Here is an 18662-nt window from a genome sequence, read left to right on the forward strand (position 1 = left end):
TTGAAGGTATTTCTTATAAAACTAGAGGCTTTGATGTTAACATCTGTAAATATACTAAAATGTTACAAGATTAATCAATGAGCCATAATGTAAGAAACTCAATCTACAAAAGTTAAGAAAAACCTTAGAGACACCGGTACGAAGCATTCCCAAGTAAGTTCTTCATCCAAGAGTCATAATCTGATGTCCCGTTCATATCATCTTGCTGTTATTATAGTTCAATCCAAATTTTTAGATCGACACACCCTGTAATTCAAATTCAAACATCAAATTCAAACACCATAAGTCTTTGACTATATTAAGCCCGTTGATGGTAAAACCTTTCGTTACCGAAGTTTCTTAAACAATTTTTTTTTTGAAAAAAACCTATTCATTATGTGTTTGTGGGTGATTAGGTGAGGGAGAAGAAAGGGGTTCCTTATCATAATCCATTACGTTAACATGCTTACTTGTGATTCAAGATAGATCCAAATGGTATGTCACCCTCATTTAACTTTGCACCAACATTAATCTATCGTCCTACTCATTCGACATTTAATTAATTACACACCATAACCATCAGTTAATTGTAAAGTTCTAGAAATAACCTTGTGACTTAAACGAAATATTACTAACTTGGTTTAAGAGTGTGGTCAACAAACATTTTCAAGACCTTCATCCCACAAGGAAAATAAAAATAAGTATCACCATTTTGCAAAAGTTCATTGCCTATAATTGTTTCTATATTTTGCTTGATTGGCTTTCATTCTATTTCAGAATCAATCATGTTAATGTAATATGATAAACAAGGCACAATGCATGAAGTGGAGTCTATTATTTGAGAGAAATAATTTGAATTCAATTTGTTGAGGAGATACAAAACAGAACAAGAACATAATTCATATACACAATATTTTTATAGGAACATACCAAGTCCCTAGAATGTCGGTTCAAGAGCTCTTGTAGTACCAATGGTGCTTGTAATTTCTTCAAATGATGACGGAATGGTGAAGCGCAAAGTCGACGGGTATGGCTGATAAAACCATCCTCATTGTCATCATGAAAGAATCGAATTCCGACATTGGAGGCAGAGAAAACTCCGACGGCGATTGCTGCTCCTCCTGGTGGTCATGGTGATCTAAAATCGACGGTTGAGGATCGCTGATTGAGCCATGGTGATCTAAAGAGGGTTAAAGAGTAGGCGACATGCGACGGAGGAGATTGTAGGGTTTTCACGTGGAATATATGAAAGGGTTTCAACATTCAGTGGCAGAGATGAAAGAGGATTAAAGGGTCTTTTGTATTTACGCATAGCAGACGTCGGTGAAACAACTCTGGAAGCATTTCATTGGAGAATCAAAGGTGGTGGAGAAGGAAAAGCCGATGAACGGCTAAAAGGGAGTTGGTTTCTCCCTTTTAATACCTTTTTCATGCATGCTTCATTAATTGTAGGATACTTGATCTATTTAATACTTAATAGAGAAAAAAAATGATACAGTGTTACAAACAATTACTACATTTTAATATTTTATTACGATATACTCCTTTTATTTTTAAACCTTATTTTAAAACCCAGTCTGCCCCGTCTAGATGCTCCGATGAATAATGCATCTTTTATACATATAATATAGTACAAAAATAAACCAATAATATATGTATCTTGTATTTGCTACAATAACCACTAAAGTTTGTGCAAAATCAATTGAGCACCATACTGAGGTTGCAGAGTGATGATAGTATGCGGAGCATGTATGTACGAAGGGGAAAGCTCAAAGGAGAAACTTCTTAGAATCATAACGAGTGCCATTTTTGCTTCCAACATAGCAAAATTTTGCCCAATACATATACGTGGACCCCCTCCGAAAGGGAAGTATGACGCTTGTTCCTTTGTTGCCTTTGATACGCCTTCTGCAAATCTATCAGGCTTGAACTCTTTCACGTCATCACCCCACATTTCATTGTCATAATGTAAAAGCATCATGTGCAACTGGAGGAGTGAACCCGCTGGTAATATTATGTTTCCTAATGTAGTTTTTTCATGAATCATCCTTCCCAATCCTATACCAACCGGGTATAATCTAAGTACCTCGAGCAAGATCATATTAATCTGCAAATAAAAGTGATTACTACGTAACTCCTGTCAAATGTAATAATAAAAAAAATGGTCATAAATTCTTTTATTTGTTGCAGATTGCTTTAGATTTTACCTCACTGATAAGTGAGGGCTCAAGTTTAAACATGGGGTCACATAATTTAGCTCTATTTTAATCCCAAAATATAGTTTGGTATAAATATTACTAGATTCATTATGCGTTTATCTAGTTAATAAAAGGTTTGTAAATCCAATCACTAGAAGCAAAAACACTTACAACTTTTAGATGATTTAATCCGTCAATATCAGGTTTTCTTTTTCCAAACACCTTTAAAGCTTCATCTCTAGCACGGTCTTGCCAATTTGTGTGTTGGCCTAACAAAATCATTGTCCAAATGAGCAAATTTGCAGTAGTTTCTTGGCCTGCAAAATAGAAAAGTTTGCATTCTTCAATGACTTCTTCAGTACTAAGTCCAAAATTGGTGTTCCCTTTTTGTTTGATTTCGTTGTAATTGGAATCCAATAATATGCCCAATAAATCGTCGCTGCTACTTTCCCCGGCTTTCATTCTTGTCACCCGTTTATTAATAATTTTGTTTATTGTAGTCTTCACATCTCGGTCAATCTCCTTCATCCTTCTATTACTCTTTGTAGGCAAAAATCTATAAAATCATAGTAGAATAATCGAACAGTATTACTTGAATTTTTTTAGGAAAGAATATGAGGCTAAAAAAGCAAAATTATTAATGGAAAGCTTGCTCACCTAGAACCTGGAATATATATTGATTGGAAAGCCTTGATAACTAGCGCTGCTTGTTCTTTTTGAAGTTCAAATATCTTTCTTCCTTCCTGATAGCTGCTACCAAATGCTGTACGTGAAATTACATCACTAGTAAGGGTTTGGAGATGAGGGTGCACATTAACTTCACACGATTTTTCTTTCGTTAATTCTTCCCATTTGTTGATCATCTCAGTACAACTAATGTAAAAAGCGGGTACCATATGCTACATATTTGGAACATTAATGGAATCAATGGTTTATAAATTATAATTACATATATATTGGCACTTTTGCTTTGATAATTTATAAAGAACAAGAACCTTAAGCTTTTCGACATGGAATGCAGGATTGATAATCTTTCTATGTTTTGCCCATTGATCAGCTTCAACATCTACTAGCCCTCTTGCTAGCAACTTTGCCAACGGATTTCCTCCATTTATCTTTTGAAATTGAGAATAATTTGCCAAAATCTGTAGTATTAGTGCAGGTTCTGTTACATGCACAAAAGGTCGTGGGCCCATCCATGTATAGAAATTCTTTCCTTTACCTGTATACAAATATTTTCACTTTTCCATACAACAAGAGTGTTCAAACCATAATATCCAACAACTTTATTAAAGTTATATGTTTAGAGCATTACACAATAGGATCTTTTAACTGGTTGTAAATATAGACAAGTATACAAAAAAAATAATAAAATCATATATAAAAAAAATTTGATGGGTCTCGTAGGTTGATAAAAAAAAACCTTTCTATTGTTGAGTGTACTTTTAGATTTATAAATTGATAGAGTAATGTATAAGTATCGTTAAAAAAATGTAAAATTTTCAGAAAAATCACAATATTTTCTAACATTTATCTGAAATACCATTACTTTATTATTTTTTTTCTTCCAAAAAAGTCATTCATACTTATTACAATGCATTTCGAATTATAAAATGGATAAGTACCCACATAAAAAATTCAAACCATAATACCCAATTATCTTCATTTAAAAATAAGGCAAGATAAGGTAGACAAAGCTGAGACAACCTAATTAATACATCAGTTTTTGTTCAAACATACATATATTTCACCTCAATAAAATTTATCCATATAAGCTGGAAAATTTGTTAACCGATTTCATCTGGTCAATGGTTTTTTAAAAAGAGTTTATTAACATGAATGGATTTTTGCACGGAAACTAATAAAGGAATTTTCAGTTAACTTTTTTTCTAAAAATTTCCTTTAAAAAACTCCATAAATAAACTCTACTAGATGCTCTTATACATACCATAAATTTTCGCGGAGTTATAAAGAAATGGCATGATACGTGGAACGATATCATCGGTGAGATTTATGGGTTTCAATTTGGCATCCGCAGTCATCTGCACCATCTCTTTCATGTCTCCATATAGAAATTTGTAGGGATTTCCATTCAGACCTTGTTCTCTCAGGAACTTGTCCATCTTCTTCGGCTTCAACCAGACCCAGTTGAAAAATCTCCATCCGCATATCATCACTATCACTCCAACAACAAATAGCACTGTGTTGATCATACTAAAACTTAGCTCCATTTCTAGAGGATATTGATCGAGGTAGGGTGCTTTTCTTTTCCTTAAGTATGAAGATACACACTGTGTTTATAGGTTCAAGTTCTGATACTAAGTAGTAGCAGGTGAGTCGAAGAGAAATTGTAATTGATTTCGACTTTTGACTTTTGAGTCTTGTTGATGATGAATAAAGGGACAGGATTTTTCTACGGATAATGTTCAATCAAGTCCCTTGTGTTTGAGTTATTATAGTTATGATCCATATGTTATTGTTTTTCAATAGTCTCCTCTACATAAAGAAAGTGAAATTATTTTTACAATTAACTCAATAACATCATTCATTTGTAGTTTGATCAAATTCACTAACATGGATTGTTAACTTATGAATAAAACAATTTAATAATAAACTCCAGTTTTCCAAAATGACATAACAAAGATATATGTTTTAGATTAAAATTATAAATTAATAAAAGAAAATTTTTCATCAAAGTAAAACTCATAATCAATTTGTATATTTCATCATCTTCGTGATTTTTCAAGTTGTGCTGCCACTTTCATGTATTTTATGGGTCATAAAGACTCAAATGAAATGCAATTGTTAATTTTGGAGAGAAAGTACAGAAAACAAATATTTTAAGCCAGATATGTAAGTTAATGCAAGTCGAGGTACCAATGTTGTATTTTATTTTTACGTGTAAATTAAAAATGGAAAATTGTCCCTACCCGTTGGGTTTGAGATTGACGTCGTACTTGCTGCACAAGTCTTTTCCTTGCGGTCCACAACTAGTTTACACGTCTATATTTCCTTTTCTTAATAGGTTTTCTTTGTTTTTTGGAAACGCATATAATGCAAACGATATCTATAAATATGTGTGCCAAACCACTACAAACTATAATAAAAATTTCTTTGTTTGTTAATGTCCGCATATTACAAAAATACAAAAATAAACTGAAATTAAACATATAATGATTAAAAATAATTTTAAATAAAAAATTTATTTGGTTTTAATCATATTCAAATCGAATATAAAAATCATATGATTATATGATTTTTCAAAACAATTATATAAAATAATTAAACATAATAATTGTAAAATAACAATAAATAAAATTATTAATTTAACGAACAATATCTTTATTTTGTTAAATTTTTCAAGACAATGATTATTTATTCGGTTAGTTCCAATAGATTTGAATTTTAGTGATTAACTTTATAATTTATTAATATTTAGTTATAAACAATATAACAAAAAAATATTTATATGAAACTTACCTATTAGTTTTAAATTATGTAAATTATATTTGAATTGTTAATATTATTAAAATAATAAAAAATTTGAATTTTTTTTCATGTTGAACAATATACTTTAAAGTAAAGTGAGAAACAGTTTGAAAAGGAAAGTCCAGTGATGTGCCACGCAACACATACATATCAACTTTTAAGTCGGAAGTCTTTAGAAAACAAACAATTGCAAAATGTCAAATGTTGCGCGTGTTTTGCTTGGCGCCCCCAAATGGTTTTTTTTTCTTTTTAAGAAACAACCCCTTAGTTTTTGATTTTCGGATATTGATTAAACTAAGGAATATTGTAGATAAAACCAATATATATATATATATATATATATATATATATATATATATATATATATATATATATATATATATATATATATATATATATATATATAGGGCTAAGTTATTTTGTTTCTTACATCTATTGTGTGCCCATAAGCACAATTTTGAACCAATGGATGAATAAAATCAATGATCATGATCTGAGGGTCTACGATATTACAATAGGGTAACATGTACCATATAATCACACAAATTTTAGCAAAATGGTGTTTTGGTCAATTAACCTATATTAAAAAAGGAAATTTTCGGATTTTACGTGATAATTAATTTCTTTTTTTTAATCTGAATTTTTTAAATTAATTGAAATTTTATTCTAATATAGTTTCTAATAATAACTGATTTTATTCTGTCAGAATGACAGTGAGTCAAAACTAAACTAGTAAAGATATTTTCGATTTTATTCTTGTAGAATATTGTTCATTCAATGTATTTTTAAACTAATAATGGTTTAAGCATTACATTTATTCTTAGAGATTAAAAATAAGAATGGTTAAAAAAAGAAAAAAACATCAAAATCTAACAAAAACATTAATCCATTATGAAAGAATATTATTATTAAGAAACATTTTATACATTCCGACAGAATACATTCTTTTAGAATACTCTCGTTCTCCATGTTTTCCTTCTCTTCCACATCAATGACAACCTATTCAAAACCTAAATCCACAAGGAAAACATAAAAACTATAAATTCTATGTATTCTAAGAGAATAAAAACTATAAATTCTGATAAAATGTAGTAGACATTATTAATTCATTTTGTTAAAATTATGATATAATGAATTTTTTAAATTAATTCAAATAATCGACTTGATTCCAACTATTCTTACGAAAACGTGATGTATTATCGTAAGAATGTAATTCTTCAACCCATTCTTCCAGCCATTCCTATCACAAATAAAACAAAAACTAAGAATGGTTAAAAGCATGTTACTTGCAATTCCTATCAATTTATATATTCTGGAAGAATACATAGAATAGGATAGAATACATAGAATACATTCTTGCAGAGTATATAGAATACATTCTGACAAAATACATAGAATACATACCACTATTTTGTTATTCCGGTAAAATAGTAACCAACACACATATGCAAAATCCTTTGCAATTTTCAAGCAAAATCCACTTTGCCAAAATTCAATCAAACAATATTGAATCGTATAGGAACTATTCTAAGTTATCGCATGACCAAGAAAATCAAATCAAAATATGGTTTAAATTCACAAATTATAGGCTATCGATAGAATTTAAAATTCATAAATTTAACATGGTGACTAAAAGCATTTTATTTTTGAAATTGGCATATGGTATAAATTAAATTCCATAATCCTAATACTCTAAAAATATATTCCCATAGAAAAAAAAGAAATCGTTATTCATTTTAATATTCATTGACCTAAATACGAACAACCATGAGAAAAAGGTTTGTTTGAAACTATCAAAACCAAAAAATTCACAGTTATTATCAAACACTCCACTATTATTTAGCCTTAAAAAATAAACTAATCAAATTTAACCAAAGTTTATAAACAATTGTCGGCAGTTTGTAAATTTAACCAAACAATTAAAGTTGATTAAAACCCTAGATAATCTAAAATCCTACCAACACATCAATTTGTATTCCAAAGAAGATGAATCTGCAAAGCAAAAGCAGAAATTAAAGACAATTGAAAAAAATTACCTCGTTAGAAAATTCAAATGGATAAACTTGAGTGTCGATTGGATTGAGCGGTATGCGATTTCACCCGCTTTTCCCTCACATTGCATCGATTGGATTTAACAGCCTTGTATGTGAAATTAAGGTTGCATATAATGAAGATGAAGGAACAGTTTGAAAGTGACCGACATCGGGTGAAGGGGAAATGCGGATCCAGTATTCTGGCATGGTGTTGCCTGATGCTAGTAGATGAATGGCTTTACGTTTGATGGAGGTAGGTTTTAAAAGGGAATGAAGAAACTGATTTCCAAAATAAATGGATATGATTTTTTAATTTTGGATATTAATTAATGTATATATGTAATATTACTAATATATCCTTATTAATTTAATAAATGATTTAATTTTTGTTAATTTGTGATTGGTCTATTCATGCACACAATAGTTGTTAGAAACATTTGAACCTATATATATATATATATATATATATATATATATATATATATATATATATATATATATATATATATATAACACCCTATTTCGAGTCGTTATATAATCCGGGGCTGTGACCCGAAAATCAAGTATCATAAGGATTCGAGCTTTGGGAAAAGAGAGGTTTAGACCCATTTGGATGTGGATAATGTAGATTATGTGATCCAAGAGTTCGGTTTATGCTTTGGAGCCCAATGGTATATTGGTAAAAAGGCGATGGTCTGGGTCTTTCATGATTTTTTTATTTAAGTTCAGAAGGTTTTAAGTCTAATGAGAGTTGGTAGGATTGTAGAGCTTCTCATTACCTTTCTGTGGATATAAGGATCATTGAAATCGGAGTTGAAATGAGGAAGTTATGGCCTTCGGAAGTTAGGAGAATGATGGGTTGGTCCAGTACGTTGGGCATACGTAGGTGTACGTTAGGCGTACTGGACTAGGTGATCGCGGATGGACCATGGAGTACGGTGGGTGTCCCTGGAGTACACTGGACATACTCCAGCCAAGTGCAAACCCTAATTGAGGGCCTTGGACCCTATTTAAAGGCCTTAACTCATTCTCAAAACCTCTTATCTTCAGCCTCCATCCTATTTAACCCTGAATTCAAAACCCTACCATCTCTTGTGTGAATTTCAAGCCTTGGTGTGTTCTTTTGGTGTGCTTTGGAGAAAAATAGATATTGTTAGAATCATTGCTTGGCTTGGAGCTTGTGGATCCAAGCTCTAATCATCTTCATCAAATTCCAGGAGGTATAAAGCTCCTAACTTGATGAATCTATGTGTTAGATCTAGTCTAGGGCTTGTTTTGGGTTTATTTTGGTCCCTAGAGTCATCCTTGTGAGTATGAGCTACTCAAGGAGCTTAGAATGCTAGATCTTAACATTTCTGAGATTTATGGTGCACAAAAATGTTATCTTGTTGGGTTTTGTTGAATCTTGCTTAAGTTGGTGTTCATATTATGAGTTAGATGGATAAAAAGGGGTTTTGGGTCCCATTAAGCCATGCAAAGGAGTAAATTTGGCAAATCTATGGATTAAGACCTTATTTAGAGGTTAGACCTGAGTTTGGACGTTTTGGTATTAAGCATTAAATGCTTAATGAATGTTTTCGTCACCTGGTGAGTACGTTGGGCGTACGAATGTGTACGCTCAACATAATGCATGGAGTCCCCGTTCTCAGGCTTAGACGAGTTGTACCTTATGCAACAGCAGACGGTACGCTGGGCGTACCAATCTGGTATACGGGTATGTTGGGATAGGCCCATTTATATGCTGGGCTGGGCCTATGGATCAGGAAGGGCTAGGCCTAATATATGTTATATAGGATGCTAGCTGTCTCTGTGACTCTCGCATTGTATGTCGGGCTAGGCCCATTACTGTGGGTTGGGCCCAATGTGAGGGCTAGGCCCAAGGATATGTATGGTATGTGGTATTTTGGGGAACTCACTAATCTTTGTGCTTACAGTTTTATGGTTATGGTTTCAGGTACTTCCGGTTCGAAAGGGAAGGGCCCGACTTGATCGCAACGCATCCACTCATATTTCCGCATTTTGTGATTTCCGGATTGTACTCTGATAACTATTTTTACTTTGATATGCTTTTGAATGATTGAAAAGGATAAATGGTATTTATGGTTGAATTAAAAATGAAAATTTTACCTTATAATTTTTGGGTTGTTACAATATATATATTCATGTGTTCTAAATTTATGTTATGTGGATATAGGAATCAATGTAGGATAATGATCAGTTCAAAATGGAGGTTTTGTAATTTTACATGTTAATTAATATTTTTAATTTAATTAATATGATTCTTATCGCAATCAATTCCGTTTATATTAGACAAATATTTATGAATATGTTAATTATCATTATGTAAAACCATAAGCCACCGGAAGACATAGAAGCCCTCGACATTAATTTCTCCATTCTTCCTCTTAACACCGTCAATCATATAATTAATTACCCCATTCAATTGACCGCCAGAAAACGGAAACGACCCTCTTTACCGTCGGTGTATTTTAGATGAATCGAAGATACAGGACGTGAGCTATGTCATCAAGCATCACCTACCCCTCATCAATCATCATCACACATCACCAGTTGCCATCGACAAGAAATTATCTATAGTTACAGGTATTCTGATTTTGTTCAATACCAATCAATTATGTCAATTTTCTCGAGACACGCATGTAAAAAACAAGATTAGTTTTTTTTGGTAGTTCATCAGTTGTTAAGAAATAATAGAACCATATTCTTTAAGATGAAAACTAATAAAATCTATGTCATTTATAGGAGAAAAGAGATGAAGGTCCACCGTTGAAGCATATGATTGACCGATCTACCCCAACTATCCAAGCATGGAAAAAGATTATGAGGTATCATCTTCTTGCCTATTGGCTGATACACAACGAGAAGCTCATTTGTTTTCTAATGTATTATACAACATTTTATTTATTGATTTTGGGGAATTTGAATTGAAACTGTGGAATGAGGCTACTAGATTTGGATTAAGTATGGAATTGCATTCCGTTTCTTCAATCCCATCTCAACCTCTTTAATGTTGGTATTAAATTAGATTATATAGATTTTGCATTTTTTGTTCTTATGCGATTCAAAATATTTTAATTTTGTTTTTGCAAACTGGATTTAGCTTGCAAATTGCAATTAAGGTTGCATTGACAATACCACCACTGTAGTAGAAATTTAGATTACTTTTATTGCATAAAGTTTGTGTTTTATATTTTCTTTATGGTAATCTTTTAATTAGTTGTTTGTTTCATAGATTTCATAATGTTTTGAGGTATTTGTATTAAGTGAGATGCTCCTAACATTTGGGAAGAAAGATTAATTTGATTTTTTTGTAACGCACAAAGTTAGGGCTAAACGATTTAGTCAATATTTATATTTTTTGTACATGTTTTATGGGCAAATATTCTGGGCTTATATTGTATAAAACTGTATCATAAAATTAACGAATTAGGTTAAATAGACATTTTTGATAGAAGATTATTTCAGATAAATAGTCTTGATGAAAGTTGTAGTAGTCATGATGACGATCTCGTGAGTATAAAGAACGCTCAAATCTGACTTCGTATGAGGAAGTTATGATTTTTCTCTCAGCCTGTCATAGCTATGTGTGTAATAAAAAGTGAATTAGAGATCGATTTCTTTTTGGCCAAAACAATGTAAACGATAATTGAAGATCTCGTAAATACAAACTTGTTGATATAAGGAACGCCGAGAACGAAGTTCATATGAAGAAGTTTTGGATTTTGCAAGAATTCTAACAGTCTATATGGATTTAAAATTGAGTGGAAATTAGATGTTGAGACCTAAACGAAAGTTATATTACTCGTCGATACGAACACGTGGATATAAAGAACGTCGAAAATAGAGCTCATAGGTGAAAGTTATGATTGTTCAAGGATTTGCGAAAAGTACTTGTTGGAGGTGATGCGGCAGAACCGTAGTGTTCCATGTGGCAAAGAGAAGGACAAACCCTTCCACATACATGATGACGTGGGACCACGATGTTGGGACAAGTGGCGCCAAGAAATAGCGGCACGTGGAAAATTCGGAGGCGACGAGAAAGGCAATGTGGCCCCTTGGTTTTATGACACGTGGCACCAACCCAATCTGAACACATCAACCGAAAATGCGGCGCACGCGCCTATGGATATTGAGCGGAGTGCCCCCTGTGATCTTTTATAAATAGATGTCGAAAATTCATTATTTTTCACTACTTTCAACCCCCCCTCTCTCTCTCTCAAACAATTTCATCCATTTGAGTCCGAATTTTTCCCGAGCTTCTGACAACTTTAGTAAGGTCGTGAGGTATTTAGGAGCTAAAAAAGGAGCTTTCGAGTCGAGTTTATGCCCGCGAGTTCCCTTCTTTTCGCTAGAAACTCTTTAAGTTAAGCTATACTTATTATGCTTTAAGTGTAACTTATGTTTAAGTTCATTATCGATAAACATGATTTATCAGTAATTCCATGTCATAATACTGATTGATCTACTTACAAGAAAGATGTCTAGGAAAGATTTAGTGAGGTGTTTAAAGTGGATTTCCAAATAATATACTCTGTATACCAAACGAATCCTACCTCTGATATGATCTTACCTGCTTGTTCCTTATCTGATAATCTCGATGTATTCATTGTGATTGTTGAGGAATATGGGGAATGATTATAAAACCAGTATAAATACGAACGAATACTGAGACATAGTGATATTCGTATTTAGTTTGTTAAAAGGGATAAGCTGAAGTATTAGCAGAGGAGTTAGCTTTCCAGAGGATCTTCCACGTCAATCAAGTGAGTACATAGTTAATTTCATGAACATGATTTTAATACAAGTATCTGTTAAATGTATTAAAATATATGTCGAAAGTTTATAAATGAATTAGAGGTTTATTGTTTGGAATATATGATTAGATGTATATTTGATGACATGCATTGTGCGAACCAGATATGATTCTATATGTGTTAAGATGTACTAGTAGGGTACCCACGCGATGTGGCGGCGCCAGATAGTTCCATTCAACAGATAGTTTTCATGCCGCGATTAGTTTCTTTTCGTGTCAGATAGTTCGTTTCAAACTTTTTGCGGATTTTTTTTGTGTTGGATAGTTCCTTTCGCTGAATAGTTTTTAACTATGTACTATGGGGCATAATAATAGTTTCTTATATGGTGGTATTTGTTGGTCTAGTTTTTATTTTACAAATATTTGTTAGGATAAAAAAGTTACAAAAGTTATAAGGATAAAAATTGTTACATCAAAATTAGTTTAGGGGTATAAAATATAAAAACAAATAAAAGTAAAGGGAGGAAAACGAAAAAAGAATTGAAAGTATGAAAACTTAGAAAATGATTTTGCTTACGTCGAATGAATAGTGAATGACCTCACATACCTATTTTGGTAATATATATATATATATATATATATATATATATATATATATATATATATATATATAGTAGATAAAAATAAACTAAAAATGTGAAATAAAAATGAGAGGGACTAAAATTGACAACCGAAACTTCAACTCCATTTTTGGAGATATGAATAGTATTCACCAAAATGTGGGGGAATACTATTCATATCTCTAAAAATGGAGATGAAAATGGGGTAGGGTTTGAGGAGAATGAAGGAAGAAATGGGGGAAAAATGAAGTTTGGGGATGAGTTGGAGATGCGCTTATGTTTCTCTACTAACTACACTTCTTTTTCTCTTTCTATAATTAATTAATTATGATTTTCTTTTCTTTTGTAATAGTTCTAATTTTTTGCTATGAGAAACAGTTTTAAGATCGTAAATATTTTATATGCCTTTTGTTTTTGGTTTTGCATCTTAGATTGACTTGTAAGGTGTAAATGAATTCGTTTTTCCTTTATTGTTTATAGATCATCATTTTTTTTAGTTTGGAAGTTGTGTTGAAGTATTCAGGGTCTTTATCTGGATACCAGATCTACAATCAGGTTATATCTCTCCTATTCGGTTTATCTTTCAACGTTTTTATCTTTATGTGTTCGTTCTTCAATTAATAACCTCGATCTGAAATGTAGACCTAGATTCTGATCTAGTCTTTACATCCAGATTCAGATCTGCTCAAGGAACATGTTAGATAATTTCTTCTTAGTTTGTTCATCATTTTTCTTAGTTTGATAATTCTTTTTTTGGTTGATAACTTGGATCTGAAATGGCGATAAAAATCTCGAACTAATTTGACGTCAGCCTCGAATCAAGCTTAGATTTATTCAAAATATCTTCCTAACTTTTAATTTAATTTTTTTTTCATAAATATAAAAAAGAAAAGCGTTTCATCTTTTCCAATTCAACAAACCTAAATATATATAGTTTCAACATATATAATTGTTTCGTAGTCAACATTAAATAGTGGTGAGTAATAATGGTACATGTGACTTGTGTGTAGTGCAGAAGTGGTGGTGGAACAGTGGTTGTGAAAGTGAAGGGAGGGTCGGTGCAGTAATGGACTACTGGTGGAAGTATGGTAGTTTTGGTGTTGGTGCAGCTGGTCCAGTATATGTGGCGATAATTTCAACAATGTTGCATAGTGGTGGAAGCAATTGTATGGTGATGACAAAGGTGTTGAAGCTTGTTTATGAAACAACCCAAAAATATAGACCAAATTTTTTAAAAAAAATCATTTACGAAAAACCATAATGCATCAATATCATAATAAATCACGAATCATATCTCTCAAAACATCATGTCAAATATTATATCAAAATCATATGAGAAAAATATCAGAGTCTAAACATCCCAGGCTGAAACTGTGGTGTGTGCCATGCGATCATCCCGAGCCCTTCCCCTTGCTAGTGGAAGTACCTGAAACCAAAAATGAAAACTGTAAGCACGAAGCTTAGTGAGTCTCCCCAAACTACCACATACCATACACATAACATGAAACTAGGAGATACGGGCCCTGCCCACTCTCATGGAGATTCGGCCCCGCCCTCACTCCGCTGTCTAGGAGATTCGGGCCCCGCCCACACCCCACTGTCTAGGAGATTCGGGCCCCGCCCACACTCTGCTGTCTAACATGCATACAAGTATCACACAGACAACAAGTATATCTACTCCTATCAAACAGTCACATAACTATACTCAAATAATACTACGAGATTTGGGCCCCGCCCACACTCGGCTGCTATAAGATTCGGGCCCCGCCCACACTCAGCTACTATCATATCACATATACGGGACGGCCTTGGTGCCGTAGACCCAATCCTACTGAAGGAAACTCACCTTGCAAAGCTGTCTGCAAAAACTCGCGGTGAGGAATATCTGATAGCTGCTCCAACGACTCCCCGGCTATCAATATCACAATAATACTTAGTCAAAAATCTGATAATCCTTCTCAGGGTAAAATGACAATTTTACCCTTGGTCAAAGTCAACATCCTGGTCAAAGTCAAAGTCAAGGTCAACTCCTAGTCAACCCCAACTCGTCGAGTTATCTCCTAACTCGACGAGTTCATGTACTATTCAGACTCGTGGTCAGCCGAGTCAACTCGTTGAGTCCCTTCCCAGACTCGTCGAATTCTTCCTGTCATAGCATCGAGACAAAACGTATTAACTCGTCGAGTCCCTCCTTGGACTCGTTGAGTACTTCAGTTTCCGAGTCCTAATCTTGCCCAACTCAGTGAGTCATCTCCTAGACTCAACGGTTTCACTCAAACCAGAAAAGGGGTTAGGGGTCCACGACCCGACTCGCCGAGTCACAGGAACAACTCGTCGAGTCCCCCATATTCCAAATCCATATAGTCGATTCTAATCAATTCCAAAGCTTCCAACTCATAGATCTGGACTCCTTAGACTAGCATTACACATAAAGTTGCTAACTTTACGTGCATGCATGGTGTTATGAAGCTAAAACACCCACCACAAGCTAAAATGGAGGTCTAAGTCATGGAAGAGGGCCATGACTGAGAAAAGGTGGCAACTGTGAGCTCCTAAAGCTCAAGAGTGCCTAGATCTGAAGTCCTTACATACCCAAGAGTTCAAATTTTGGAATGACCTTGGAAATGGCCCAAAAGTGACAATATACAAGCTCAAATGAAGATCTAAGTGAATAGAAGCCAAGGTATAAGCTTTATACCTCTATTAAGACAGAAATGAGTCCCTAGGTCTAGATCTTTAGCCTTCCTTTTGCAACTCCAAGTCCTTGCTTCCTTCTTCTAGCTTTAAATCACAAAAATGGCAAGAAATAGCTCAAGATCACTCAAGGTTGATTAGGGTTTGGGGGTGATGGAGGCTGGGGTGGAGGCCAGATATGATGCTTAAATAGGGTGCAAGCCCTAAAGATTAGGGTTTCATCCAGACTATCCTACTCGTCGAGTAGCCCTTCTAAAATTAATAAATAAATAATTTAAATGCATACCAGGAACCAAGCGTTAGAATTCTCCCCCACTTGTCTTAGACTTCATCCTCGAAGTCTGATGCATCTGAAAACAACTCTGGGTATCATCTCATCCTCGGGCTCCCAAGTCCACTCCGAGCCCTTGCGGTGCTGCCATTGCACATTCACCAACTCCACCCTCTTGTTCCTCAAATCCTTCGACTTCCTGTCAAGGATAGCTACAGGTCGCTCAATGTAGTTCAGGCTGTCATCAACCTGAATATCCTCAAAGGGTACCACTGCTGAATCATACACTAAGCACTTCCGCAACTGAGAAACATGGAAGGTGCTGTGGATCTGGCTGAGCTCTGTTGGAAGGTCTAACCGGTAAGCAACCCGACTCACCTAGGCCAAAACCCTAAACGGACCGATGTGCCTGGGGCCCAACTTGCCCCGTTTTTGGAACCGAATGACATTCTTCCAGGGTGACACCTTCAGGAGGACCATGTCGCCCACCTGAAACTCTAAATCTGAACGCCTCTTGTCGGCGTAGCTCTTCTGCCGACTCTGAGCAGTCTGAAGCCTGCTTCAGACCTGTTGGATCCGCTCTGTAGTCTTGAGTACTACTTCAGTACTCTCCATAACTCTCTGACCGACCTCACCCCAACAGATTGGGGTCTTACACTTCCTCCCGTAGAGCATCTCGAAGGGAGTCGGTCTATGCTGGCATGGTAACTGTTGTTATACGAAAATTCCGCTAACGGAAGATACGTATCCCAACTGCCACCAAAATCCAGAACACATGCACGTAGCATGTCCTCGAGAGTCTGTATCGTCCTCTCGCTCTATCTGTCTGTCTGAGGGTGGAAAGCGGTGCTGAAGTGGAGACGAGTACCCATCTCCTCGTGAAACCGCTTCCAGAATCTGGAAGTGAAACGGACATCTCGGTTTGACACCAACGAGACAGGCACCCCATGCCGTGCTACTATCTCACATACATATATCTCAGCCAACTTCTCGGCTGATATGCTCTCCTGGATCAGGATAAAATGAGCGCTCTTGGTCAACCGATCCACGATGACCTATATTGAATCTACTTCACGTGCGGTCCTCGGAAGCTTGGTAATGAAATCCATGGTGATATATTCCTATTTCCATACGGGAATGTCTAGCGGCTGCATCTTGCCTTGTGGTCTCTGGTGCTCAACCTTGACCTTCCTGTAGGTCAAGCACCTCTCCACATACCACGCTACGTCTCGCTTCATGCAGGGCCACCAATAACCAGGGAGAAGATCCCGATACATCTTCGTCGCCCCAGGATGGAGAACCTCGACTTATGGGCCTCATCCATCAGAACCTGCCGTATTTCGCCCCAGTACGGAACCCAGACCCTCCCATGCAGGGTCAGCAACCCTCGGCTATCATAATCAAATGAGGCCACTCGGCCTACAATCCTCTCACACTTCTGGCGTTCTTCCTTTAGGCCCTCAGCCTGCGCCTCTCTAATCTGCTCCAACAGTGGAGTGATCACTATCATCCTCAAACATATATTGCTAATCGGAGCCGCTACCGCCTTGCGGCTCAGGGCGTCGACCACCATATTGGCCTTGCCTGGGTGGTAAAGGATCTCACAGTCATAATCCTTCACCACATCTAACCACCGATGCTGCCTCATGTTCAGATTCGGCTGATCCATGAGGTACCTCAAACTCTTGTGGTCTGTGTAAATGGTACAACGGACCCCATAGAGGTAATGCCGCCAAATCTTGAGAGCTAACACTACAGCCCCCAGCTCTAAATCATGCGTTGGATAGTTAGCCTCGTGAGGCTTCAGCTGCCTCGATGTGTAGGCTATCACATGACCCCTCTGCATCAGAACTGCACCCATGCCCGTAATCGACACATCACAATACACCACGAAGTCATCTAATACCTTGGGCAGTTTCAAAATCGGTGCCTCGCACAACCGCTGTCTGAGAGTCTCGAAGGCCGCCTACTGCTCGTGCCCGCAGCGGAATGTCACCGACTTCTTGGTCAGTCGGGTCAAAGGAACAACAATCTTGGAGAAATCCTGGATGAATCTCCTGTAATAACCCGCTAGACCAAGAAAACTCTGAATCGCAGTTGAAGACCTCGGAACCTCCCATTGCATCACATCCTCTATCATGGCCAGATCGACCAGAATACCCTTCTGGTTGACGAGATGCCCAAGGAACTGCACCTCGCGCAACTAGACCTCACACTTGTAGAACTTCGCGAAAAGTCTCTCCCTCCTCAGTGTCTCCAGCACCTCCCTCAGGTGCTCATCATGTTGCTCCTGAGTCTTGGAATAGACCAAGATATTATCAATGAAAACTATCATAGACCAGTCCAGCATCGGTTTGCACACCCTGTTCATGAGGTCCATGAATGCGGCTGGAGCATTGGTGAGCCCGAACGACATCACCACAAACTCATAGTGCCCATAGCGAGTCCTAAAAGTTGTCTTCTGGACATCCTCGTCCCTGACTCGGATCTGGTGATAACCTGACCGTAGATCGATCTTGGAGAACCAAGTTGCTTCCTGAAGCTGGTCAAACAAATCATCTATCCTCGGAAGTGGGTAACGGTTCTTCACCGTTACCTTGTTCA

The 18662-nt window shown here is 35.7% G+C and overlaps 1 protein-coding gene across 1 annotated transcript; it reads right to left on the minus strand.

Annotated features, from left to right (window-relative positions):
• Positions 1-1479: 1479 nt before the first annotated feature.
• On the minus strand, positions 1480-4543 carry LOC145166045 (cytochrome P450 CYP72A219-like). Its single transcript, XM_079084973.1, has 5 exons — positions 4126-4543; positions 3173-3399; positions 2835-3076; positions 2349-2733; positions 1480-2086 (listed from the first exon to the last, which is right to left on the minus strand). The coding sequence occupies exons 1-5, from the start codon at positions 4406-4408 to the stop codon at positions 1661-1663; spliced, it is 1563 nt and encodes a 520-aa protein (XP_078941099.1). The 5' UTR covers positions 4409-4543; the 3' UTR covers positions 1480-1660.
• Positions 4544-18662: the final 14119 nt, after the last annotated feature.

This window comes from Lactuca virosa, chromosome 3 (genome assembly GCF_052849685.1).
Source record: "Lactuca virosa cultivar CGN04683 chromosome 3, Lactuca_virosa_CGN04683_v6, whole genome shotgun sequence".
In the NCBI taxonomy this organism is placed as follows: domain Eukaryota; kingdom Viridiplantae; phylum Streptophyta; class Magnoliopsida; order Asterales; family Asteraceae; genus Lactuca; species Lactuca virosa.